Below are 27,976 nucleotides of genomic sequence, written 5' to 3'. Positions count from 1 at the left end.
CAGTCTCAGACTTGCCATGGAAAAGCCATATATGTATGCATATATATATACACACACATATAAACACTAAACCCTATCAGTAGGGTCAAGTCTCTCTCTCTTTACAATTCTGTTTCCAGAGTTGTCTCCAATCAAACTAATGCTCCAAGACCAGAACTATCACATTAATGGTTACTTTCTTTTATTATCTACAGAACCTTTTCTGGCCAAAGCAGTAAAGACTCTATAGGAGTCCGATAACTTTACAAGGTGATGGCATTTCTGTGTTTATTGTAAGCCATTTCTATTGCAAATTGCAACAACTTTCCAAAGTGCAGCAGTGATTTGGAAATGCAGGCACATTAATACATCAATTGCCATGACTAATGTATAAACTTTTAATGACCTTGGCAAAATCTGTCTTTCATTGGGCAAGTGCCACTATTTTGACTGTACAAAATGTTTTGGAAATATGTTGAAAATTATACTTGTTTTGGAAAATATTTCAGGATTTCAGTATAGCAAATGGAGCTATATTAAATAAAAGTTTGACATGGAGGAGAAAACACTCCAAGGTTGTGCAAGTCTCTTTTTTTCTTTTAAAAGAATTCTCCTCCACGTGTTGTACATTCACAGAATGCTGACTTTTTATCCAAGGAAACTTAAGAAGATAAAACATTATCTTGAATGGGTTTTAGTTTCATTCAGTCACTGTCATCTTCTTGTTTCAGACCACCTCCTTCTTCAGTGTTGCCCTCTCCATCGCTTTCCTTGTCCCAGTCCTTCATAGATGCTCCCATCATGAAGTCATCACGCAGTATATTCCATTCTGGCCCCTCTTCAGACTTCACTTCACCCTGAATGTTTGAGGGGAAGAGAAGAAAGAACAGAGGAACAAGATAAATGTGGAAGGCAGTAAAAGATACAAGGTCTCCATGCAATCAAAATAACACCTCCTACAATCAGGAGACTGAGGGCATTTGCTCTTTGTGCAAATGGTACAGAAACACCCAGAACAACCAAAAATGACTTGATGCTAAAATGCAAACTTATTTTAACCAACCAATAAAAGAAGTATGGAAACAAAACAATTATTCCTCATGGATGAAACAGCCAACCCTGGGCATAGCTTCTTTTATTAAAATCTTTCTTGGCAATCAGAATGGATTCATGATATCATTTATTAACCCCCAGGTGCTGCTTCATTAGAACACTTCTTGGCACATTTCTAAAACACAAATATGGATTTAATAAAAGCTTAAACCCCCCCCCCCAATTTAATATTTAACATATTCAGTGATAACATGAACCAAATCACCTTTATGTACATTATTACCTCACTACCTGTGCTTGCCACATGGTACAAAGCTGTCTCTAAAAGAAACAAAGTTGATCTACTCTTAGCAAGCCAACAACACCTTACTCTAAATTCCCTACCTCTTGGAAGCAGATAAAGTCGAGGCACACTCCATGGAATAACAAAGCGAAGGGCGGGAGCGCAGCTCCAGGTTAGCAGGGAAAGAGGGACAGATCCCGGGTGGGCAGTGCAACAGCCCCATCCTGCGGCTACACTTCTGAACAACAGCTGCGAGCTGTGCAAGAAAACACCGAAAGCTGCTCCACGGACTGGGGAAGGATTTCTTTATGTGTTTGTGCCTTAGCAGCAAAACATTTCCGAGGAACGACACGGCTCGGTGTCCAGCAGACAAGCAAAAAACTGTCCTCCCGAAGTGGAATTAGGACACTCCTTTAGTTCTGCAGAGTCTTTGAAAATAAAGTTAACACTGGAACCCCAGGTAAGCTTTCCTCACTCCACACTACTCCAAAGAAGGGACCTCAGCATCCTCTGCGGACAAGATCTGCCTACTGCATGCAAAACCTGCAGTAAATGTATGATCACCATAGACATCTGTCTATGCCTCTTCTCTGTCATGCATCTAGGAATGTGATACCACTGCTTATTTAAGCTGAAGCCTGTGGGAATCAATCTTTGGGATAGAACAGCATATGGAATTTGATTGCAGGAGAAAAGAGAAATGAAGAATGTGGGTCTGTTACTGTAAATAAAACACGTCTTATCACACCATCAGAAGTTATCTGAGTGCAAAAAGTCTCCCAAACAAGGTATATGTTTTTAATAGGTAATCAAAGCAGAAATGCTCCATGTGACTTCTGCAGTTCTTTATGAAACACCACCCTCACAAAAATAGGACAACAAGTCTTAACACTTTCCTTCCCAAAAGGAATTTCCCAGGGCCCAGCTCAAAACAAGAGAAATCCTACAGCTGTTCCTCAAGATATTTGCACCAGGTTTCGGTTTAGGGTTTGCTTTTATGCCTTCATAGATGCTCTCATTAATGGCTACTCCCATCCAACAACTCCCTCTTCCCAAGGGGAGTGTCTCCTAACCACTTTCTGTTCTTATAGCAACCTGTTTCAAGTGCTACACCCAGTAAACCTAAAATCATCTCAGGCAGGGGCAATCGATCACCTGGAATTAAAGAGCTACAGATAAGGTAGGTCCCTAGGCAGACATTAAAATATTCACATGGGAATCATCTGTACTATTACAACAGTGCAAACACAGGTAGTCTGTTCCAGGTTGCAAGGAGAGGGTAAATGCTGTTTTCTCCTTTTTAATGGTATTGCAGTTGTACATCTTTGCCTTTGCAGAGTAGAGAATAGTTTAAAAAAACCCACAAAAATCTCCAAGTTCTTTCTTTGTTAATCCCAGATCTTTGATAAATCACTATTTGAACAGTGAAATTTAAGAGAGCTGAATCTGAAACACTTAAATGGGAACCCAAAACTTAAATCTGAAATACTTAAATCCCATATATTTTACAAAACAATTTCAAGAATAAACTCAACAGAACTCCCTTTTTTTCCCAGATGTGCAGAACAGGTTTTTTTCTTATTTTGTTTTGGTTTTTAAACAGCACAGGAGGAGTAGATTATTATCAGCAATGATAGTTGCAGACTCAGGGTTTGAAAAGCTCAGTCCTCAAATTCATCACCAGCTACTATTCAGCAACCATTAGCCCTTCTTTCTGGCTATGTCAAGTGAACAACAGGACAAAAGCAGGACTTTAACAAAAGAGGGATGCTGATTCTCCATAGCATTACCCATTATGTAAGGCACCACAAAGGCCTGAATAGAGTTTTACAACAAGCCCAAAGGAGAAAGACAGAGGTAGCATGTTCATGCCTCAAAGATGAAGATTAAATGCTTGAAAACAAATATTTAATCAATTTTAAGCACGCTTCCAAGTGAAGAAAACGTCTTGTTTAGTATCTTCATTCCTAACTCATTTACTACCCTATTTTCCCCTCAGAATAAAAACTCCATCACAAAAACTCTGCATCACAAAACATTCCCAAAGTCTTAAGAAAATATGCAGCAAGAGTATTTGTATAATTAACAATTAGTTGAACTGCAACATCACTTCCCAACTTGCTTTATGTAAGAATGTTAATACAGTTGGGTTTTCAATGCCATAATCTATTTTCATCTAAATAAAACAAAACTGATTCTTGGCACGTGGAAAATAAACCAGCTTTCAATCTACACAAATGCTTTTGAACTCCCAGTCAGCTGTTCATGCACATCTCACTACAACCCTGAAGTCCCCTTTGAACATCCCCAAATGAAAACAAAGCAGTCTATATAAACAACAGTATAATGCTACATAATGTGAATCCTTCAGTAAAGCAAGGAGTGAAAAATTCTCATGTTGCTTTTTTTTCCTTTTCTCTTTTATACATTGGAATTGGGTTTTCTTTGCCAGAAGGGTGTGACAACCTATTTCAAAGGGTCTGAGAGGCAGCAATTACTAAAATACCTCAAGAGTCACTGGTGTTTTACTAATTGCTGGTGGTGAACTTGTTATCATGAGCTGAAATGAGGCAGACCAAAGCAAGCAGTGTGGTTACTATAGTGCTGGTACTTGCCCTGATGGACTCACTGGACTCATAGTCCAGTTGAAGAGTTCATATAAATTAAAAAAAAAAAAAAAAAAAAACAAAACCAAATCAAACCAACAAACAAACAAACAAAAAACACCAAAAAAACCCCAAACTTTTCAGAAAAACCTTGCCTACTTGCTAGGCCATCACAGCATTAGCTAAAGATTCACTGAAGTAGGGCTCTGTAGTGGGGACATACTTCCTGAGCTAATTCTGCTTTGAAGACATACTCTAAAATCTGCACCAGGACAAGATGAACTGAAATTCTTGGCCAAGTCCTAATAAAACCACCAAACAAAGCCCCAAACTAAGCTCCAACAAAGCTTAGTTCTGTCACACAGAAGAGCAGCTGACCCTTGCAGCATTCAGGCTGGAACTTCCTCCTGGATGCTTTTAAAGGGATTGGTCTATGAAAGCCTCATGGTAGCAGCATATATGATCAAGCAGCAGCAGCTATATGATCAAGTTGGAAATCTCCCTGGTCTTGTTCCCTTCTTTACCACCACAAAAAACTGGAGCTACAAAATTTGCTCTCAGTAAATGACAAGAAAGTATCTTCATCTGAGACCTACCAAACTCAACACTGGAGCTGTGGCAGACAGCACTGACACTGGGGTCAGTGGATCAATGCTCTCTGCCCATTCTGAAGTGGGGAGCTTCAGAACCTTATGCTGCTGGAGCTTTTCAGAACCTTATGCTCAAGCAGACTAAAGTCCATAGTGCTTATTGGTAAGTAATAGCATTAAAAGATATGCCTTGAGATTAGACAAAAGATAGCATTTTACTCCACTGTCCACCAGCTTGAGTACACTCCAGCTTGTGCATCTGCAAAGCAGCCAGCACGCCTGCAGCACCGTGGAGATTCCCCAAGAGCTGTGTGCAGAAGACAGGAACTCCACAGTTTTAACAAAGGAACAGTTTTCAGACCTAGGGATTACAACCAGCTCACTGGACCCCCACGCCTTTGCTGTGTATAAGATGAAATGCCAGAGCTTGCAGGGGCATCTCTCTTTACCATCACCTACAATAAATGTTTATTTGTACCTGTCAGGGGAGGAATTTCAAACATAAATATCTCTCAAGCAACAACTTTAAGCACTGAGAAAACAATTCTAATGTGTCTAATTAATCTGAACTGTCTCCCCAGGTTCCTCTGTTTTGCTCAATACAAACATTTAAGACCTTGAGACACAGCAAAGCTTTTTGTCATGACGAAGAAGTTAAAAAGCGTGACTGCCAGAACACATTCTCACATACATTTGACAATTACCTTCCCTGTCAGCCTGCATCTTGCTCTGAATGACTGCTTCTATTCTGGTTCTCATCCCCAAGCAAGTCCATGTAAACTGAGCTCCAAAAACCACAAACAAACAGCACAGGCATACAATGAGCTGTGTACAACAACAACAACAACAGCAACAGAAACAGCAACAACTACTTCCACTTGGCAGAAGAGGGGGAGGGAATGAGAAAAAATAAGAACACCAGCATAATAATTTCTCCTAAATTTATTTTCAGCAATATGCAAGCTCACAGGATAAGAAAATAAATTTCCCTCAGGCTGAGAAGAATTGAAAAAAACTGCAGCCAAAGTATCTAAAGCAGAAATAGAAGCAGAAAACAAAATGTAGTGATTTTTAACAAACTTGGGTTTGATCATTAGAACTGCCTGCAACTTTATCCAATTTGAATTGCAGCAAGATCTTAACTCTAAGAAAGGCTCCTACATTAGCCTGATCCCAAACAGCCAAAACCCCACAAAACTGCAAACTGAGAATACAACCTGCACCACTATTATCTTGAAATTCTGAGCTGAATTCTCACAGCAACTCACTCTGGGAAGCATTTTCCAGCTTGCAGAAAGTGTGAGCTGCACAACAGAAATCTATTCTGCTGCAGTATAATTCTGCACAGTCATTTATTCCTTAGGGTGAGAGTTATTCAATACCCATTTGCATTCTCTGTCTGAATGAGAAATTAGAGCAACTGAACTAAACTGCCCTTGTTTACTTGAAGTGACACCACACTGCGGGTATCAACAGTGGCACAGGGGATTTACTCAGATCATAAGCTCTCTCATACACACCAGAATCTGCCCTGGCAATTCTAGTAAATAAATCTAAGAACGAATTTTTTTTACAGTGTGTTTTGAGACCTGCTGTTCCTGTTCAAACTTCTCTGAAAGTATCAGACTGGAATTATTACTACAAGCACAATAAATAGTGATTTTCCTTTTGAGCACAGCCAGAAGACCACCCAGAGATTAACAACCTGTACAAGGAATCTCCCCATCCTCACATTCTCCTCTAGGGTTTACTACAACTGTGGATGTGTGAATGAGAAGGAATGCTTTGGGTTGGCACACAGAGGCCTAAACACGGCCCAGCTTTAGAGGGGTCAGAACTCAATTACAGAATTTCTAAAACAAACATTAATCCAGGCCTAAGCAAAGAAGAAAACTCATAAGTGTCATTATTAAATGCTCAGTTGCAAAGCAGAATCTTAGGAAAATTCTTATGAGAGAACAGATTTCCTCAGGCTTGGTTCACCAGAAACCTCATAAATTATTATTTCTGTCAGGAAAAGCAAAAATATTTTAAGAATTCAAGCTTAACACAGGGCCCTTCTGCACACAGGACGCTCTGGAACTCCTCAGCCTGTGCTGTACTCCAGCTATTGATAGCAGCCATCTCAGAAACCCCTGTGCTGCACAAGAATTCCACCACATGTTGCTGCAAGACGTGTTTGGCCATACTGGCATCAAGACTCCCTTCCCATGTTTTAATGTGCATGATGAATAGCATGGGCATGCTACACCAGGAGCTGCTCACAGATAATAAAACTCACCTGAATACAAGACTCACCCAATAAAACAATCCTGTAGTTACAACACAGGCATGAACTGTTACCTATACCCATACCAGCAGTTCCCCTTGTTGAATACACTCCATTAATTGTAACTCTTTAAATTTGTAATTCTTTAAAATGCAAGGCAAAATTACAATGGTGCAAATATGAAGTAATGACAACCTTCCCAACTGCCAGGCGAAAACACTCCACTAACATAAAGAAAGAAAAGGTCCACCAGTAAGCATTTTTAAGTAGGTACCAAGCAAAGATTAGTTCAGAGTAGACTGCAAGTTATTACAGAAAAACTATCTGGAAAGACAGGAACGGATTTATACATTTCCTGTATGAGATTCTCATGCAACACATCAGAGCAGAAAGTTTACAGATTCATTCTATGTGCCATTGATACGAATTTTCAGTCCTGTTACTTTTTGTGTCCTCTAGGAACAAAACTTTTCATCACCCTCCTCTATACGTGTATACCTTCACATCTGAATGCCTGTTTATCAGCAGTCATACTACTGACAGTGAAATTCCTGCCTACCAGACTGGCCATTCCTATCTATGCCTGTACTCACCTGTTATTCCTACCCTTTATTCACCTGTAGATCTCCACACAGCTTTCCTGCTTCATGTACTTGGCACCACACAGCATCAGCGCCAAGTAATACTTGATACAAAGACTTCCTGAGTGCTGTGGTTGAAAACAAAACATGATCAAGACCTTTGTACTTAAAGCAATCTGTTACACCTTCACTGCTTATCAGACAAGAATCTGTATGGCCAGTTATGGTGACCAAACTAGTTGAATCACTGTTCTGACTTGGAAAAGACAGTGCTGTCCATGAGAAAAAACAAACTTTTGCTAGCTAGTCATGAGCTTCAGAGCAAAATATTGTTCATTCTGTATTAAAAGCATTCTGGTTAATTACAAAGAACAATCTAATATGGACAATTCCCCACTTGTTTCCATCATTATAACTAAAAGGAAGATGATGAACTGAGGATTCTTCTCTTTGGATGGGAATCAAAATGAATGAATAAAGAACTTTTCTAGATGAGCAGCATTTCAACCCTGAAATAAATGCCACACAACTTCTCAAAAGTAATAAAAACACCCTCCATCAGCTGGTCCTTCATTTCCTATTGTGTGTTTCCCACAGTAATGAGGACATCATAGTGTTCAAAGACGAAACTAAACATCACCTCAGATCCAAAACATCTTTGTTACAAGCTGCACAGTTCCTAAACCACCAAGCTGTACCTGGAAAATACACAGATACAGCAAGAGTGCCTAGTATAAATGCATGCAGTTAAGATTAAGGCCTCCACTGTGCCGTCCCTCAGAGTCACATCCTCATGTCTTTCAACAGCCTACTTTAGAAAAACATTTTCCAGTCAGAACAGATTTTTCTCAAATGCCACCCATTTCTGAAAGACACTTATGTGCTATCTCAGCCGGGTACCTAAAATTTTCTGCAAGTTGTTATAAAAGCTTGCCTGTTGGCCCAGTAAGGAAACAGGCAGACCTGCAGCTGTTTGAACTATTTCTGTTGGGTTGGTTTTTTCTCCTTTTTTTTTTTGTTTGTTTGGTTTTTTTTTTACAATAAATTAGCAGCTTGAAAAATTTTGGATAATATGAATATCACGCAAATTATTTCCAATAAATGATGCTATCATCCATCATTTTTCATTATGATCCAGGAAGAGGCATAATGGAGTGAGTCCCAAAAGGTTGTCTCAAACAATAGAGGCTACAGTAATAACCATGCCCATCTCTTCCAGCACTTAAGAAAGCCTCTCACAGAACAGCTGATGAGAAAGAAGTGGGGCAAGTAAAAAACCTCCACTTCCTGACTCAGGATTTCTACTTTTGAATCCCAGAAGGAGGATCCAAAAAACTTTGAGGTAGAAGGGTGAGGGAAAGAAAAAACACCACCAAAACAGAGCCTACAAGGAACTAACCTTTGTGCAATTTTATTACTAAATATGAAATAATGATGTTTTCATGTCTGCTAAGCAGCTTGTCTGATTTCACTTCCCTACAGTCACTGCCCTTGGTTTTACTTCAATGGCTTTTGCAACATATCCTAGAGGTCTCCAAATCCAAATTTCTCTGATTTTAGATCCCTGTAATTTCCCCTCATGCTGTGGCAAGCTCATTAAGGAACAGATCATGCCCCTCAAGACTCCCAGGCTGCTTTCTAAAAGCAGTTTAAATTTGATGAAGGAAGATGTAAACTGCCCAAGATCCCAATCCCTTATCTTAAACATCTGGCTACCCTTTCTCTGCATTTCTGACCATTCCATCTCCTTCTATGTTTCTGTATGAGTTTTCCCAACAGCTGCAGGTGGAGAAGAAATGACACAGACCACCTGCACAACACTGTGCAAAGTTCAGCAGCAAACCAAAAATAGGTTAGACCTTTCCAAGAGGCAGTTTTAGTGTAATTTGTAATACTACCAGGTTTAAAAAAGTACATTTTCTAATCTTTCAGTAAATTTCAGAAACACTCATCAAAAACTGGCCAGGATTTCCCAGAGTACTGAAAAAAATGTACTGAACTCAGCAACCCTCTAACCATTGCAAGCTGGAAGCAGTTTGACCCACCACTCCTTAAGTCTATCTACCAAGATAAACAGATGAGTAGGTACCCACAGAGGTCATTTATAACACACACACTCTGAAAATCACAGCACTTTATACCTTAATAAAACTTCAAAGTAATCACTTTTCATGATAATTTCCAATAGCAAATGCTCAAATGGGGGAAACAAACTTATTCAGATAGACAAGCTCCACCCAAACCTTCTTACTTCCAGAGAACATTTTTCTATAAAACTTTTATGAAATGTTTAGATGTATTTTTCTCTAAGTACATTGCCCTGCCTATAAGAGTTATGAACAAAGTCAAAAGTGGAGAGCTGCTTTTATAAGGCTTCCAACTTGATTTACCAGATAAAAGTCTAATAGGATTTGACTCTTTGTGCTTTGTATACTCACAAGAGGATCAAAAGAAGATGTATGCCACAAGTTTTTTAAATGTGGTTGTTTTAGATAAAGTTTTACTGAAAAAAAAAGCCTTGCAACATCATCTGGGAAAACAGAACACCATCATTGTATCCTGTGCACTAATAAACAAATACCAAGGCAAGTTACTCTCAAATGTGACAGATGGAGCTGTCTCAGCATTGCCTGACATTTCAATCACAAGTCCCTGTTTATATTCACTTAAAAATTTGCCAAACTTCAACTGCTTCATGCTGAAGGATTTTGCAATGTTTCAAATACAACCACTTCATTCCTTTACACAGAAAGACAAACTTAAAATATTTTGTCTTCAACACTAAGAGAAGGAAGAAAGAGACATTTTCTACAGGACACATTAAAACCTTGCATCATTCATTCTTTGTAAACTTAAAAATCAGTTAAGGATGTGTTTTGGTGCTGGCTACATATCTTTTGCTATCTGCATGAACATTTGCCTGGATTTGGACAAGCTATAAACATCTGGAAGACAGCCCTCCCCAAACCTCAGGTCACCACCTCAGTAGATCCAATAGGCATTTAACATCCAAATTCTCTTAAGATATCTGTCCTCATTGATCACACACTATTTGCATCTTAGCAGGCAGCATTCAGCTGAACTGTGAGTGACTCATGATGACATATGATCTTCCCTTCCTGATTTCTGATCAAATATCTAAAAAGAGGACAGAAAGGGATATCTGAGTATAAAACCACAGGAAAAAGGGTAAACCTAGTAAAATATTTCCCTTCACATGACCCTTAATTGTCTTATGTGGAGTTGAATTTACAGTTCTTGCCATCTAATCAATCAAATTTAAATATTGAAACACTGACAAGTTTAAATTGACATTTAAATATTGACAAAGCCCTATATTCCCATGTTAACACAGATGTGCATTACCTGCTATGACAACAATCAGAGAACTGGGCTTGCACATCTTAAAAACCTAATCCTGTTGATGACCTGTACTCTGTAAGTAAATACAACTTCTGAACAGATTTAATGTAAAAATGTCACCACCAAACAACCTCTAATACATACAATAACACTCTACCTTAAAGAACATAAGGAATATAGGATATAGCAAACTGGTGACAGGCTGCACTGCATTTATCCCTAAGGATATTCCTCAGAATACAGCATACAATTACTTGTCAGCAACTGTCTGGTACAAAACCAAAAAACTTCATTAAAAGCATCAGCTCCTTACATATATGGGGTGACCTTCAGGAGAATTGGGAAAAACAGATACAAATGCAGGATCCAAAGGAGTCCAAATTAAAAGTTTTTGTGGATATGATGGGAAGGCATTTATTAAAACTAGGAGAATACATCTACTCTGGCTACAGCTGAACTAAATTAATACTTGGCTGCCCCCTCAAATGTGCTGGAATACATGTATGCCTGGTTACTCCTTCAATTAGGTCTGTAAAACCAGTGCACAACAGCTGTAGTAAAAAACTTCTGCTAGTCTGCAATGCCATTATCACCTAAGGAAGCTTCCTGATAAGATTAAAAGAGGTGTTGATACACCTTACCAAATTTCCAGAAGTCACCTCTGCCTTCATCCACACTTCAGAAACAATTTCCTAACACAGGCTGAAGCAACTGTTCAGGCTATTGTCACTCCAAAGACGTATATGAATGAAAACAATTTTTCACCCTCCCCATTTCCACACTGTGGAAGCAGTGGAAAGAAACAGACCATGCTGATGGCCAGTACTCAAGAAACTGCAAGGAGAAGAAAGCAGTCACTCTCAATTTTTAAACTGATGTGACTTTTAAGCTGGAAAGCACAATTTATACCCCTATTTAGCTTAAAAAACTGAAAGCCCCCATGCCATGTCTTGTACCCCAGCAAGAACATCAGTCAAAGTTGGAAGCATAGTATTCCTCCTGCCCTGGAACAATCTTCAAACTATTGCTTAAAATGTCTTACGAACAGAAGAAAAACCTGTAGTAAGCCTGACTCTAATCACTGTCTTCTGTCCTTACAAATTACTTACCAGATACTTGGAGCATTTATAAAATATGCTTGAGGTAGAAGGAACTTTTCTGGAAAAGGACTTTTTGTCCCATATAAGCAATATCTGATATGAAATAGCACTTGTATTCTTCTCCACTCATCTTTCTTCCCATCAATAAATTATGTTACAATAGGTACTATTTTGAGACCAACACACCAATTTTTTGCAGATGCCATCACAACACAGGAAGCAAATTGTACCTCCAGGTCATGTAGTCAGCCTAGCCTACAGAAAGATTACCTTGCAGAATTCGGTTCACGGGTACTGAAGTAGACCTGGAAATCCTGCTCTTACTGTCAGCATTGAAATGCTCTACAACAGATCTGGTGTAAAAAAGCTTACAAGGTGAGGCAAAATCACGCTACAAAGTCCTAATTAAAAAGAAAGGTTCTTAAGTGCAGGTTATGCTTGTCATAAAGAGTACCTGTAACTTTCATGCCAGTTGTTTATGTGTCACTAAAAAATGTTTCACCACACAGTAAAATGCTTTACAGGAAGCAGCACAAATGACAAGAGAAAAGTCAAGATGAAATTGTCACTGACACACAGCAAGCAAGGAGAATAACTGAATTTCCTCTGAATTCCCTTGTTTTCTTACAATTAAGATTTCAAGACCTCATGCAGTTCACTACGTTAGCCAACATTTCTGTGCAACTCTAGGAGAACAGAAACTTCACTCAACCCTGGAAGCAAACATACTTCCTCACAACACCCTTAAATTTATTAAGGACCTAAAGAAAACAAAAGGTTCCTATAAGGAATCCTTTACTTCCACTACCTACTTTTGTATTCATTCATTCTACAGACATAAAAATGTCTTCAGCCTCCAGGCCTGAAAAAACAGCATTTCTGATACAGACCTTCTCTAAACCTATAGATTAATAATGTTTCTTGTAGTGTCTTACAGGAAGATATGACCAACACATCCTGAAATGAGAAGCTGGTGTGTAAGGACTGTGTTGAACAAAATTGAATGCTCTCATATCTGTGAGCAAGATTCCTAGAAAAACCCACCCCAAAACTTAAAGCCCATCTGAACACAAACAAGCGGAATTTTTTTGTTTGTTTGTTTTAATTACTTTTTCCCCCACATTGCAAAGCTTCAGACAAGGTGGTGAGGGGAAAGAAATTAGATGACCTTACCCAGAGGCAAGCATCATGCACAGTAACTTGGAAAAAAACAGGAAAAAATATTACACAAGTCAGCTGGCTCAGCAAGGATTAAGAAATACCTTGATAAACAGCAAATGATATGAAAGGCAAAGCTTTTGGCTCCAGCTCAGAAAAGTAATTACTCCCAGCTGGGCACACAGAACTCCAAGAAGGGCTTCAGTTTCACAAGAAGGGCACATGAAATATTACACAGCCTTACAGTCTTTCCTTCATAGTTATGTTGGTAGGTATATGCCAAGTAACATTTAGGCCAATAGCTAAAAGTAAACAAGACTAAAAACAATGGAGGTGGAGCACAGATTACCTGTCCTTCCCAGGAACACATAAAGCTGATGGAAATAGAGAACAGAATTTTAAAAGTGGTCATGCTACTTTGAAATCATACTGCTGCAGATGGGCCTTTACAGAGCATTTAATTTCCTTTTTCACACCTAAATATACTTGGCTAAATAGTTAATCAACAGAGCATTATAAGGAGTTGCTTCAACAACGCCTGACACTTGAAAGAAATTGGAAATTGCCAAACTTTCAAAAATACAAAGCAAATTTCACATTCAAAAACTCCTGCAGAGCAAGAAAATGCTTTTGCCCATTCTCAAAATACAGTCAAGTCTCATGGCATAGCACGAGGTTTGAGTCAAAAAAAGGTTTGCTTTCACTGGTAAAACTTTTTTCTGCTATTTTTCCTGCTGACTGCTTGTTTTATGTGGGTGGGGTAATGTTTTTATTGTTCTGGACTGCCTTTTAATTGATGGCAGAGTGCCTGGATTTTGGGATTGGCATCTCTTCCATTGTTTTTGCTGAGATAAATAAATGTATCTCCCCCTCCCCAGTTTCTATTTTTTTTTTTAATGAATACACTCTATACTCTCGGCTGCTAAAAAGAAACCAAACAAACCCACAAAACAAACAAACAAAAGCTTTCAGATGGCACAAACAATCTGTTGAAATACTGCTGCAAGGAATTTATTACTGAAAAGCCTCATCCAGGCTTCCTACCCTCTGAAACACCCTCAAAGACCAAGAAGCAGAGATATGACAGTGGAGGCCAGCAGAACTGTTCAGTGGCTAAGTATCTGTGTAATTCTGAGAAGGAGAATGAAGAGCAGATTTTGGCCTCAACCTCAAGCTTCAACAACTACCAGGAAGGGAGCTTGCTAAATGAGTAAGATATGTTCTCAAGAGAAAAGAAGGCAGATTAGGAACAGCTTGAAAAGGAGTTATTGAAGAGTTTGGTTCAGTATTAAATTGAATGGAGAGTCACTGAAGCAAAGGCAACAAGGGAGAGAGGAAGGGGGGTGGCCTGTCTAGGTAGACATGCAATTGAAAAATCTAACCAAAAACCCCCATCCCCACCCCAGCTTTTGTGCACAAACAATGTGAAAGCAGCACCTACATTAATACTCAAACCCAGCACTAACCAGCCAGCATCTAAAGCATCTCCAGAGGTCTTGAATGGAAACATGCCGTTAAATGATACTGCCAAAACAAAACTTTTTTTTTTAGTATAGAAACATTTGCAATCTGTGTTTTAAGATCTAGTAATTAAAAAACTGCCCTGCTACAATGTGACACAAAACAAAAGTCCTAGTTCTTGCTCAGCTATTAATTCAATGCTGACTACAATAGTAATTGGCAGTGCCATTGTTCCAATATTCTCCTATGGCAAGGGAGGAAAAACAAACAAACAAACCAAAAAAAGAGAACCACACACATACACATGCCCCCCCCCCCCCCCCCCCAAGTAAGCAAGCTGGAATTATTTAAGGAAAAATAAAGTGTCAGCACCAAGCTAAATTGTTCTCATTATCTGAAGAATTTTAAAAATACTTTAATATTGCACTTGCATGAAAATTGTATGAGCAGCCCATGCCAGGCAGCGTTTCAGCATGTTCCCCAAGTGCACACAAACAAAAAACATATGACAAACTGTTGTCTCCCAACTGATTAAAGTATTTCTTCCTGGCACAGAAAAGCACTTAGTTAACTGCAGTGTGTCTGGGCCAACTGCAGTATTCCACCCACCACCAAGCACAGAGTTCAAACCTGAACACAAATACGCTTCAAAAACGTGCAGCTTCTGAAATACGAGATAGAGTGTGTCTGAGCAACTTGCTTTCAACCCTGAGCTACTTGGTGAGCTGAAAGAACTGATGAAATTGGACAAGTCCAACTACACTGTGTCTCAAACACAGTTGGAAAAAGTGGAATGTATTTCTTTCCAAAACATCACAAGATGAAGGAAGCCACACCAGCCCAATGCACAGAGAATCAGAGAAAGAAAAACCTACATATAAGGTTTAATGTGTCTCTGTCTTTCTGTTGTGGTATTCATTTTGTGTGGCAAATCTTTCAGTTTCAGACACCACAATCACCCAAAGGAAGCGAGTTTGACATGCCCAAACTGTGGGGACACACAAGTAGTACAGTCTAATATACCATGTAAGATGAACAGCCTTCAGGTCTTAAACAATTTCAAGGAGCTAACTATTATTGGCCAAATTCCAAATGTCACAACCCACCATAATCTAGTGGTTTCTTTCATGCCTGGTGCAAAATCCAAGATAAAATCCAGTGTTTTGTAATCTTTTTTTAAACACACAATTAAACCAACTTATTTGCGTAAAAGGCACAATGCCTTATCAGAACAGCTTCCAGTGTTTTTTGTACTTTGATAGTCAAAAGACAGGGAAAACAGGCTAAGAGCAACTTGTTCCCTTCCAGAAGTGTCAAAACATCCCAGCCATTTGGGCCACAGGTTTATGAACAGCAGGCATATTAACAGAGAGTCATTATATTGAGAAGGTACCTTGTAAGCATTTTTCTTCTCACAGGTGAAGCTTACCTGTTTACTTTTTGTGGCCTTTCCAGCAGGATTCTTGCCTCCTTTAGCCCCCTCCATGTTTCTTAAAACATCAATGAAATCTCTCTTTGAAACAGAAGACATCAGTTTAGCACGCTTCCTCTCAGAGTTCCCAACTTTCTTCATCTGCTCCTCCATTTGCTTCTGGTGCGTCCTGACAGCGTTGAATAATTGTACAACGCCTCTGGAACAGGGAAAAAGACAACAAAGCCAATTTGTAAACTCAGGTTCCTTTTACAGAAATGAACCCCCCACTAAAGCTAATCAGTGCAGATGCTGGATGGCTTCTAGCTCCCCAAAATGGTTACCTGGAACCTCAATTCAGTTAAGAAGTAACATTTACTAAAACATAAGACTTTCAATTTTTACTCCTCCTTCATATTTACTGCCAGGAACCAGTAACAAATGAATCTACAAACTATGCAGACTGAAATAAGCCTGGTAACATGGCACTGAGATCAGTTTCATCCTTGAGCATGTTTCATCCTTAGGAGCATGTAATTCATCCTAAAATCACTTATTAAATTACTCAGGCAAGTTTCTTAACGGCAGCTGAAGCTGGGGGATAAGGCAGAGGAATGAGTAAGGAGACATTAACAGGCAGCACATCAAAATGTTCAACTAGTTCAGTGACACCAAACTACCACAATGTGAACAGGCAGCTGAACTTCATAGACGTGGATCTGATGAATCCTCTGCAGAGAATAAAAAAAACAAACCAGAACAGTAGAACAATTGTTCTGCATTTTTAAGGCATTAAATTAACAAAATCAGGGGATCCAACAAAGCACTTCTGTTAAGCAAACATTAGATTCCCATCTAAATTTTTACTCTTTCATAAAGCTTCTGAAATGTCTTGTTGAACTTGATACTGTACAATGCAGACCTGTCTATAAATCTCTCAGCTCCTGCTAGTCACTTCTTAAGAGTTCAATCTGATTGGAAACAGATTACCTGCACAGGCTTTTTCCTCCTCTTTTTGATACACATATATTTAAGGAAAACATTCAGAAAAACTTTTACCTTGTGGCAATTCTCTGAAGGTTTCTTTCCTTCTCTCGGTCTTTGACAACATCTGGCTTCACTCGGCACATCATTTCCCATTCCCGCTTTTTATCGAGCTGCGTTATAAATATTGTTACGTGAAACAACATGGACATTTGGGAATGCAGCATGATCTGACAGAGTATGTAGCAGGAGGAAAAAAGGTATCTGCAAAGTCCAGTTTGGTTGAAAGCAAAAGGAGCTCCAATATAGGGCTGGACAAAAGGTCTGAGCAAGTCTCCTGCACTGACACAACAAGGGCCACACAAAAATCTCAGAATGTCATCTGCTTCCAGTAACAAAAGCCTAGGAGAAAGATGCTTTCACACTGACTGCCTTGAGCAAGGAAACTATTCAAAGACAGCCTTCGAATCCCAGACTTCACAAGCTGGGATTTTCTTTTTCACAGCAATTTTTCACAGAAAAATTTATACATAATAAAATATTGGGTCATCAAGACAGACATGTCCCATTTTGAGCCTTGGGAATTTGACTTCCCCGTACAGAATTGGTCTCGGTATGGCTTTATGACCAAAGTGACACTCAGCAAAGACTGCAACAGGCAGAACTCTAACACAGGAAGAGCACCAAGTGTCCACCAGATGACAAGTCAATATTAGGTTTTTTGAGTTTTGTTTTTTTTTTAACGTGTACAATATTAGGTTTTGTCTCTTTTTGGAGGCTCTGTTTCAAAACCAAACTGATGCACTTTTCCATTACCAGCAGACACAACACCACCAGCTTTGTTCCTGCTGCAATAGGAGACCACTTATTCCACGACCTCTGCTTTAGGAGTAAGGTAGTGACATTTTTTTCTTCCCCTCTGAACAATTTAACAGTCTTTTAGGTCTGGTGATGTTCCATTAAATTTGTTTCATGCAACAAGTCTTTAATGGAATTTCAGAGTCCTTATCTTTATCATTTCAGGCAGACTACTATGAATTTCTGAGTTTATGACCATGTTTTGGCCTTTGATCAAAAGAACTGCACTATCCCTCCTTTCATCAGCAAGAAATCAATGAAAGGCAAATTACTTTCAAGTTTTTCTAAAGCAAACAAGTCACTTTGAGGACCAGTGGCCCATCTCTGTTTTGCAGTACTCTTATGTATTTGCTGGATGAGAGCAGGTATTTAGGACAACCATTAACTGTGCAGATGCTGTACTGAAGCTCTCTGTACTTAAAAGGCAAGCCATGGCCCAACTGCAGCATGTCCCAAACTGTCAGGTGAATAACTTGGTTATCCCACTGAAACAGAACTGGAAGGATGAGACATTAGAACTATTAAGGTATTTCTAGCCTGAAGGTAAATCAATCAGAGCCTGGAATTAAAAGTTCCACTGAAGGCACAAACAAATGACTTACTTGCCAACATGGTTTTGTTTTCTGCATACTAGTTTCAGAACCAGAAGCAATTTAGGGCACTGACATGGCAATAGAAAACTCCAATCAGGAAAATGATTGAGGGGAGCAAACAAAATGTACAACCACATCAACGACTACTGCAATCTCAACCTAGATGCCTTGATTTTGGAAGGCACAGCACAGTTTAAATGGAAGAAGTTCTCTTTCTCCCTCTCACTTTCTGTGGTAGAGAACTATTTCAATTTGCCAACAAAGTGAATTTCACCCCAAATTAACAACACCAATTAGAAAAGTAAGCTTAAAGCAGCTGCTTTCACCCCCTCAAAAAAGAAAGCACCTTAAACTGACAGACTGGAATGCTCCTGCTGCCAAAGTTCAGCCTGCCTGATGACCCAGAAGAAGCAGTAAGGGAAAAAATCTTACACAGCATGATTGGAAAGTAAAAAAAACATAAGCTAATCAAGATCATTGTGAAGGAGAGACTCCAAAACTGAAACAGCCTCAGTAAAGATATGGGACAGTACTCTGAGACTATATGGCATGTAGCCCATCTGACAGTCACTGCACATGGAATACTGAATCTTTTTCTCACCCTCATTTTCTTTTCTTGCCTTTCTTGTTTTTTTTTCTCTCTCTCCTTCTCCAGGCTTTTATTCTTGGCCAAGATGGTGGACTTATTCTGTGGAATCTTTTTGTTGAGCACTTTTGCCATGGCATCTGCCCATCCTGAACTTGGGCCATCTTTGCAGCTTGTTGCCTCTTCAGCCACGTTGCCAGAGGCTGCTGCTTCGTCTTCATCATCACCATCCAGGGCTTCACCTCCTGAAGAGTAGCTGTCTTCTGGAAGTCCCGAGCTCAACTCAGAATCTAGGGATAAAAAAAAAAAAAGTAAGAAAAGAAACAAAGTGTCAGGAATTGTTTCTAGTAAGAATCCTTCACTAATGCCATTTGCTCCACATGTAAATGTTATCCAATTTCAGAGCAAGGTATTACTGTAAATGTGCTGTTACAATTAATTCCTCAAGCAGGCACACAGCATTATACTGAATTTATTAGAAACTATGCAGTGCAAGTGCTTGCTTACCTCAGTGATGATTTAAAGTGATTGAAAGAGGCTGAGCAAAAGGGAAAAGGAAGTCTTGGATATTTATTATTACATTTTTGAATATTTTTATGTTTAGGGCTGGTAATTGTGGGGGGAAAACCTGTCTATTTTCCAGTTCAAAAAGTGTAACCTACAAATGCCTATCCACACAAATATGTGTGTGTGTATATATATATATATATATATATATATATATATATATATGTACACACTCACAGAGAAACTGCAACAGTGACATCTGGTGTTTGAGTGCAAACAGCCACAGGAATTAAACTGAAGCTTGGGGACATTTCTTACGTGACAGCAAAACCTGCTCAGAGACAACACCGCCAGCAAAAATACAATTACCTAAGCATAAGGGACCCAGGGGAGACTGCTTTGTGAAATACAGCATCAAGACAGTCGTCAGACAGCTCAAAAGAAACCAGAGGCACTGAGCTTTTCTGGGATAAGTAACTGCTCAAGTTACACAAATAAAAAAACCCCAAAGTCAAGTTTCCTTACCCCTATGAGCCCTTCAAAACAAAAGAAGGAACTGAAGTTACAATATCAAAGTTTGGAATTAAGCAACATTAAGACGGCTGAAAACAGCCCAACTGACAGCACAACAAATACATGAAGGATTAGTCCTCATTACTCTGTTCAATGGGTCAAACTGCAAAAATAGAACTCTGTAACAGTGCAAGTTATTAACTAGAATGAAATGGGTTGCAGGTTTAGAGTATGCTAAAATATGCTCGGTTATTTCACTTCATAACCAAGAGCAGAGCATACACAAGGTTCTGCCACCATTAACTACTATTCCACTAATATTTGTGCCACATTAAATTTTAAATTGATGATGTTATATACAACTTTCAAGGCTGCAAAATCAAGTGTTGAACAGAAGGAGGCTGGTTTCTGATCCCACCCACTCCCACAAACAAGGGACCGATTCCTCACGTGGTTCACTTTCATCCATCTACCACTCTCAAACTCCTTAAATTACAAGATTTACATTTTAAATCACAATACTACTGAGCCAAGTGCTTTACTTTGCAAGCACTCCTATGTCCCATGAAGTGCCTTTATCAACCAAACCATTAAGAGAATTAAGCCAGGAGTGCTTCACAAGATCTGTTCTCCACAAAACCATGAAGGCAGCTATTAATGATATCCCTCATTAATGAACTGTCTATTTAATTACTAAGCAAACATAAACATACACTCTCTTGCCAAACTAATTCATTATTCTGCCTTCTCCATGTTCCTGTTTAAACCAGAAAAAAAAAATCTAACAAGCAACATAACAGCAAAACAGTGGCATTTACCAATTTAAAACAAAACCTCTACTGCCCAGGCATGTTTAGAGGCTTGGGGAGCATTTAGCTATCCTGATGGAAATAAGTAAGATTCTATGGTTACAAATGTGGAAGAGAAATAATTACTGAATACTTGGTCATTATCTCTATCAGTATGACTTTTATTACTACCATGGCAGTGGTATGTCATGCTGCCCTCAAAATAAATTGTGGGGTTGTTTTCCAACAGTCCTTACTGTAAGGTGGAAATTTAAAACTGGCAAATTTTCTCAACACATTCAGTAACTACTTAAAGGCATCCTTTAATAACCTTCTAGATATTCACATCCATATTCTGAGTTTCAAATAAAAAATAAATCCAAACCATTGCCTGCAAAGAAGTAACTGCAACACTGCATGACATTTCACACATAAAGCAACGCCAAGTTTTCACCCCTCGGCCTTGTCCATGCTAGGATGTTGCTATTTAGCTTTTAAAGAAGGAATCAATCAACCCCTGCTGGTGACTTTTTTTACACACACAAAAGCTAACAACTACCAATAGTCCAAACCTGAATCCCTGCCACTGCTTAGGACCAACTTATGGCTAACTATGTGGTTAGCCATAAAAACCGAACCAGACTTATAAAAAAAGGAAATTTGCAAAAGCATGCATCATTTCCTTTACATAACATCTTCCACCAATATAACAGGAGAATAATACCAACAACGTTTTGCTTTCAACAATTGCAGAAAATTAACAAAGTTTTCATTACCAGCCAGAATTTACTTTTTAATACATCAGAGTATCAGCCAACAGCATCAGATAAAGAAGAGGTACTTAAAAAAAAAATAAACCAGATTAACTCAATCAGAAGTAGGACCTGGGGCCATATTCTGAATTGAAAAGACTGGTATCTGGCACAGATTTAATATAAAAGGTGCTAATTGTTTCTCTGTGTGGGTGTTGTGAAATACACATACGCATCTCTGTACTTCACTCTTTTAATTTCACTCAGTGATCAAGGCGTAGACAGCCAAAATGCAGCAAACGTTCATCAGTGAGCTCTGAGAGAAGCTCCCACACAAGGCTTCCCCTTGGGTTCAATTTTGACTCTCAAACCAAACAGAAACAATGCAAGCCACAGCTCCGAACGGCCACAAGCCTGACTCCTCCCAGAACTAAGAGAAAAAGAAATCCAGTTACAGGATAGAATTAAGGAGCGATCACAACTAGTTAGGTACACGCTCACAACGCGCAAGGAGGGCAGAACCAGTGCAGAACCGCGCGTTAAGGGCAAATCACTGGAACGAGAGCGTCCCGGGCGCTTCCTTCGGAGAGAAGCAGATCCCGATGTCGCACACACACGGAACTCATGCAGCTCTGCACAGTCGTTTCCCCCTCTTCCAAGAAAGAAGGCAGCGGAAGCCGTTTCGGTGGGCCTAGGGAATTAAGGAGCTGCTGTCGGTACTCGCCGGGTTGAGAAGGAAAAGCCCAAGGGTCAGCGCAGGGCGGGCAGGAGCAGCCACAGCACCGGGCACCGCGGGAATGCCACCCACGGGACACGCCGCTGGGAAGCGGCCCCAGCAGGTGGCCGGGCCGAGGCCTGAGCTCCCGTTCCTGGCGCCGACCGGCGCCGGCCCTCGGCCCAGGGTCCCGAGCTGGAGGGAATGAAGGACCACAGACCCACCGGCGGGCTCGGACGGGGCAGAAAGGAAAGGCCTCCAAGATCACAAACAACCCACAGCAGCGGCCGGCGATGTTTCAGAAGAAGAGGGAAGCCCACCCCTTTCCCGCTCCCGTTACCGCTATCCGTATCCGTATCCGTGTCCGTGTCCGCGGCCCCGCGCCCACGTGGGCCCGCCACGGCCGCCGCCATCTTCCCCGAGGTCCGCCCAGTGCCGCGCTCCGGCCCGGCCCCAGCGCCGCCAACCTGCGTTCCGGCGCCAGAGGTTCCGGGCGGGCGAGCGGCGCTTCCGGGGCGGTGCGGCGGGGCCGGGGGCTCCGGGCGGGCTGGGGTGAGCCCGCGGATAAGGCGAGCAGCGCGGCCCGGGCCCTGCTGCTCCACGGGCACTGCTGCCGCGCTGCCAGCCCTGGGCAGAGCCTTCGGCTGCCCCAGTCTCTGGAGGCGCCCTTGTGGGGTCGCCCAGGCCCCGATCCCGGGGCTCCCTGTGCCGGGAGAGCTGCGCTCCCCTGGAGCACGGGAAGTACCCTGGGAAACGCTCCAGCACGGCAGAGCTCCGGCCGATGGTTCCCTTCCACCGTGGGGGGCGGCTGTGGGAGGAATGAATTAATGCTGTCTCTGTATATATAGGGTGCCTGTGCGAAGAGGAATTTGAAGGCTTTGCCACGGTGCTGGTATCCCCGAGAAGACTTAGCCACGCTTTCAGACATTGCTTTAAGACACAAAAGGATGGGCTGGAAATACTTATAAATTCCAGCTGATGTACTGAAATCGCTTTCTCTTACTGGTATTTGTTGTTAGCACTGGCTGGTCAGAAGAGCAAACCATCCACCACGTGTAGGAAAACAACATTTTTCCTACTTTAGGTGAGAGAAATCTTAGTAACACTAATTTTCTGTCATTTCACAACCACTAAACAGGCACTCAGGTTTTAAGGCCAGATTGTAACCCTGCCAGTAATCCATTTACTGGATTTGATGAATCTGTAAGGAGCACATCCTGAGAACAGCTCCACCTACAACACCAGAAAGGTAAAAGAAGCAAATCTTAGGTGACTTCTTACATAAAAGCACTCTAAACTAAACAAATGAAAATTAGTTACCAAGAACTGCTGTTCTTGTAGTGAAAAAATTTGATGGGGGGCAGAAACTCCAGGATTCCTTGGAGCCCCGAAGTAGTGAAGCAGAAATAACCATGGACATTGCCAAGTATATATAGGAATATAGGTAGTACAGCAGGAAAATGTTACATGTAGTGTAGCCTTCAGTATTGTTTAGGTTTAAAACCTTTAAAAGGTTGTTTAATTTTTACAACCTACATTTTTCTGTAAGTATTTCTTTTGGTGTTGCAACCCTGCACAATAAGTGTCCTATGTCTCTGCACTTCTGTCATTCCGCACTTTTTCCTCAATGTTGTGGATCACAGCCAAGATAGCAAATTTCTTTTCCTCCTTCAGTATCAGGTAGGAAAATTAGAAGCTGGAGAGAGGTCAGAAAACGATGACAGTTATTTTGACATGACTGGGGAAACTGTTTCACAAGGAAGGATTAAAAAGACTGAGTAAGTATGTATTAGTTAAGTGCTAAGGACAAACAGGATTGGACTTCTTGTTTCTGTCGTAATCTATGCTGCAAAGTGGAGCTATCTGGTACAAATTTCAGTCTAACAGTTACAAGCAAAGAGAAAATTCGTGCTGAAAAACTTGGGCCACTGCTGTGATTTGCAGAGTAACGAGGAAACTGTAAACACCCCCAGGATGTTTAATGAAGAGGCCCAAGCATTATGGGAGATGTAATTCCTAATGTTTTACTCTGTGGGGCTCAAATCCTACAGTGCCCACCAATAATAAGCAGTAACCATTTGGTCAAGTCTGCTGTGTGATGATAAAGACCCTTTCCATGTGCTTGGCATGATTCATCTCTGAATCACATTGTGTCGGAAGAGACACTGCGAGGAGAAGGTCATTAAATTGCACAGACAACAAGCTCTCTCAGCGTGGCAATTACAGCCCTCATTTCCTACAATACACACCTTATTGAACATGTCTCACTTGTGGTAGCCTATTTGTCTTGGAAGAATGTCAAAATCTTCAGATTAAGTCCTGTAATAGGTTCCAATAAATGACGGCTCTGAATCTTCTTCCCTCAGACTGAATTAACAAGTCACATCTCCGAGAGCACAATTCTCTCCACGAGCATTATCCCAGAGCATTTGTCAGAAAATTTGTTGCCAAATCTCATTTCAAATGACTGTCATTGTCTCCCATCAGTCTGGTCTGAATGTTTACTGAGTTGAAATTGTGGTCTGAGGAATGCTGGAGATATAACCAGACTACAGAATCTTTCCAAACCAGACACAGCAGCAGTTACATCCCAGTTTCTCAGTTTCTTGTGAGCTGTGGCTGAAGACCAGCAGTGGCACAAGCTGGCTTTCTGTGCATACGGGTCTGTAGTTAAACCTTGGCTAATAAAACAGTGCACAAAACTTTGATCTGTGGGTGCACGAGGGCCACCATCAGGAAAAAATCTAGCGCAAAAGTGTAAAAAGGATGGTGCAGGTATTTGCAATCCTAACTTTTCTTTCTAAAATTCAATTTTTTTGGCTGAAAATTTAAATATCAATACTGGGATAAAGTTCAGTTGAAGCAGTTGCTACGTGTTTATCATTATAAAAATAGCAACAGCAAATTCATAGAATCAATAGAATGGTTTGGTTAGTAAGGGACCTTAAAGGTCATCCAGTTCCAGATCCTTGCCATGGGCAGGGACACCTTCCACCAGACCAGGTTGCTGAGAGCTCCATCCAACCTAGCTTTGAACACGTCCAGGGAGGGGGCATTCACAGATTCTATAGGCAACCTGTGCCAGTACCTCACCACCCTCGCAGTAAAGAATGTCTTCCTAATATCTCACCTAAACCTGCCTTGTGTCCTTTTGATGCCACTATCCCTTGTCCTATCACCACACACATTGTGAAATATCCCTCTCAGCTTTTTTCTAAGCTGTTTTAGGTAATGAGAGGTTCCTATAAGGCCTCCCTAGAGCCTTCTCTTGTTTTCCAGGCTGAATAACCCCAGCTCTCTTGGTCTGTCTTTTTAAGAGAAAACAAATAATGACAAAACTTCCCTTTGGTTTCTCTTTGGAGTTGTACAGTTCCTGTGTCCTGGTGTATTGTATAGTTACAATGAATTTGTAGATCACAGCAACAAAGTGACCAGTGTCTGCATAAGTCTGTTGTCAGTTTGTCTCTAGGACAGAAGTTTGCAGGGTGTTTTTCAACACAAAGGCACAGACTCACAAGGAAACATGTAGTGGGTTTGTTTATATAAAGGAAAACAAGGTCAGAGTAACATACCTTGTGCTTAAGCAAGCAGTAAAAGTTTTGCACTACCCTTAGTTCTTGTGAGAAAGTCTCCACAGACTTGTCTCACTCTGTGCAAAGGAACTCTTGCCTAGGCAGACAGGATTACCCTTCCTAAAAACGTTCAGTCATGCTGTAGTTCTTGGCTGTGATCTTCATCCCAGCTCCAGGAGTGGAGCTTCTTGATACCCTGGGTGCAGGCCACCAAAAGCCTTTTAGATAGGACTCCAGTTTTGGCTTATTTGGATGGGTGTGGAAGTAAATGCAGATAACTGCTGCCTCCAGTAGCCTTTGGATCAAGTTGTTCATGCTTAAATTTCAATAGAATAGAAATGAAAAAACAATATAATAATTACAAATGTAGCACCTTGTTCTGTGCTGGAAATTTTTACTGGCATCTGTGAAAATGGAGAATAACCCTCGCGTGTTCATGTGCCATTGTCCTCAGCTTCCCAAGATCTGAGCCCATATTATCCCAGCTGAACGCTTAAGTGTTTCGGATCTTTCTAGCTGTTTTTTTCTTTTCCAGCTTTCTCCTATGGCTGCTATCACTCTCTTCCTCTTCCCTTTCTGAACAAATTGCCTTGACTTGCACATATCCTCTGAATAATTGTCCTTTCTGTTCCAATGAAGACTGAATTCCAAGCCAGTATAATAAAGTTTAAAATCTTTGCCACTTTTGTAGGTCATATTCATAGCCTGATTCCTGCACTAAGAGAGATCAATAACACCAGATAGAAGATGAGGATGATAAAGCTCTCCAGTGCACCAAGATTTAAACATGTTTATTCTCATTTCCATTTCTCTGGTTTAGCTGATGCCATGTTTCTCTCTCAGCTCTGCAGGGTATTTGCAGATGAAGAAAAAAAAGAACAGTTCATGAGTAAATCACAGAATACTGTGCTGTCATATAATAACTACTGCTTTAATCTCATATTCAATAAAACTCATATAAACTGACATTTAATAAATCATAATAAAGAACTACCTGATCCTCTGCAAATGTTTTACCTCATGAGAGTTCTAGTCCAGCTTCCAGCAAGGTCAGGTGGAAATTTTCTTTTTTCCATGTGAATTCGTTTGATCCCTGAGCCTCACAAACACCAGTGCAGTAAATCTTAATGTTTTTAAGAGGAAGACACAGAGTGGTAAATACAACATTTTCAAACCTTTATGCCTGTAGTTGTAAGCATAAACATGTTTGTGGACTTAGCTGAACGCTTGTGCAACTGTTAGCTACCTCAGCAATGAAAAACATAGAAAAGACAAGACCTTGTGTACCTGAAAACAACCCCAGGTTCAGAATCATGGACTGAAAATTGATTCTAAAAAGAAATTGTGAAATCATGCCCACTGAATGCAACAGGTTTGTACTCTGTATGCGTGAACTGATGCTGGATAATCTTAAATCTGTGTTTTCCAAACTTAAAGTACTTGAATTTGAAGCTATCCCTATTATTTGGCACAATTTACTCTGCATGTGGTTGTTGATTATTATATATCAGCTTTCTACCAGTGCCATTTGAAAAACAGCTTCCTGGTTTAAGTGATATGTAAGTTTATGTGTCATGTTGAAGAATAGTTATTATCTTCTCCCTCATCAATATGGGAAAATTAAAAAGAGATAAAAGGACTATATTTACCTAATGTGTACCTAAATCTTAATTTTTTTTCTGTGTTTCTTTAACTCCATGCATTCATTTATTCATTCATTCATTCACTCACTCATTTATTCACACTCAATAATCATTCTTGTTCCTATATTTCAGAAGAATGAATTCTGGTAGTGACCTGAAATAATCAATTTCAAAACATTAACCAACTGGAATTTTAGGAATTCATGTCAGTTTTTTTCCATTTTATCAATACCTGCATCGCAGGAGTTGGCTGGAGTTACAATGAGCGACCGAAAAAAAGGGCTTTTCCCCAAAAATGTGGGTTTATGTTCTGGGTAGGTTTTAAGTGTTTAAGGACATGTCAAGGAGGGCAGGTGGGAGAACATGATGGTCAATGAATATTTTATCCAAATCTTTAAGGCTTTAGGGATAGGGCTTTTTACATTTAAATTATTGTCAGCTATGTTCGGTGTGGCTGATAATTTTTAAGACTTTTCAGTAATCATTAGTGAAGAGAAGAACAAAGTTGCAGGTATGAAAAATCAGAAAAGCTTAGGTAAGCTCAGGAAGTTGTCTCCTGCTCCCTGAGAATCGCAGAAGAGATTGTGGCTTGAGCCTGTCTGTAGTAGAAA

At 40.2% G+C, this 27,976-nt stretch overlaps 1 protein-coding gene across 1 annotated transcript; it reads right to left on the bottom strand.

Annotated features, from left to right (window-relative positions):
* Positions 1-260: 260 nt before the first annotated feature.
* Positions 261-22,563, bottom strand: RRP15 (ribosomal RNA processing 15 homolog). The gene is made up of 5 exons (XM_062489307.1): positions 22,491-22,563; positions 18,891-19,165; positions 16,914-17,011; positions 15,873-16,074; positions 261-836 (listed from the first exon to the last, which is right to left on the bottom strand). The coding sequence occupies exons 1-5, from the start codon at positions 22,561-22,563 to the stop codon at positions 684-686; spliced, it is 801 nt and encodes a 266-aa protein (XP_062345291.1). The 3' UTR covers positions 261-683.
* Between the last annotated feature and the right edge of the window lie 5,413 nt (positions 22,564-27,976).

The sequence above is a fragment of the Cinclus cinclus genome, chromosome 3 (genome assembly GCF_963662255.1).
Source record: "Cinclus cinclus chromosome 3, bCinCin1.1, whole genome shotgun sequence".
In the NCBI taxonomy this organism is placed as follows: Eukaryota; Metazoa; Chordata; class Aves; order Passeriformes; family Cinclidae; genus Cinclus; species Cinclus cinclus.
Note: the sequence above shows the minus strand (reverse complement) of the source record. Positions and strands in the feature narration are given on the sequence as shown.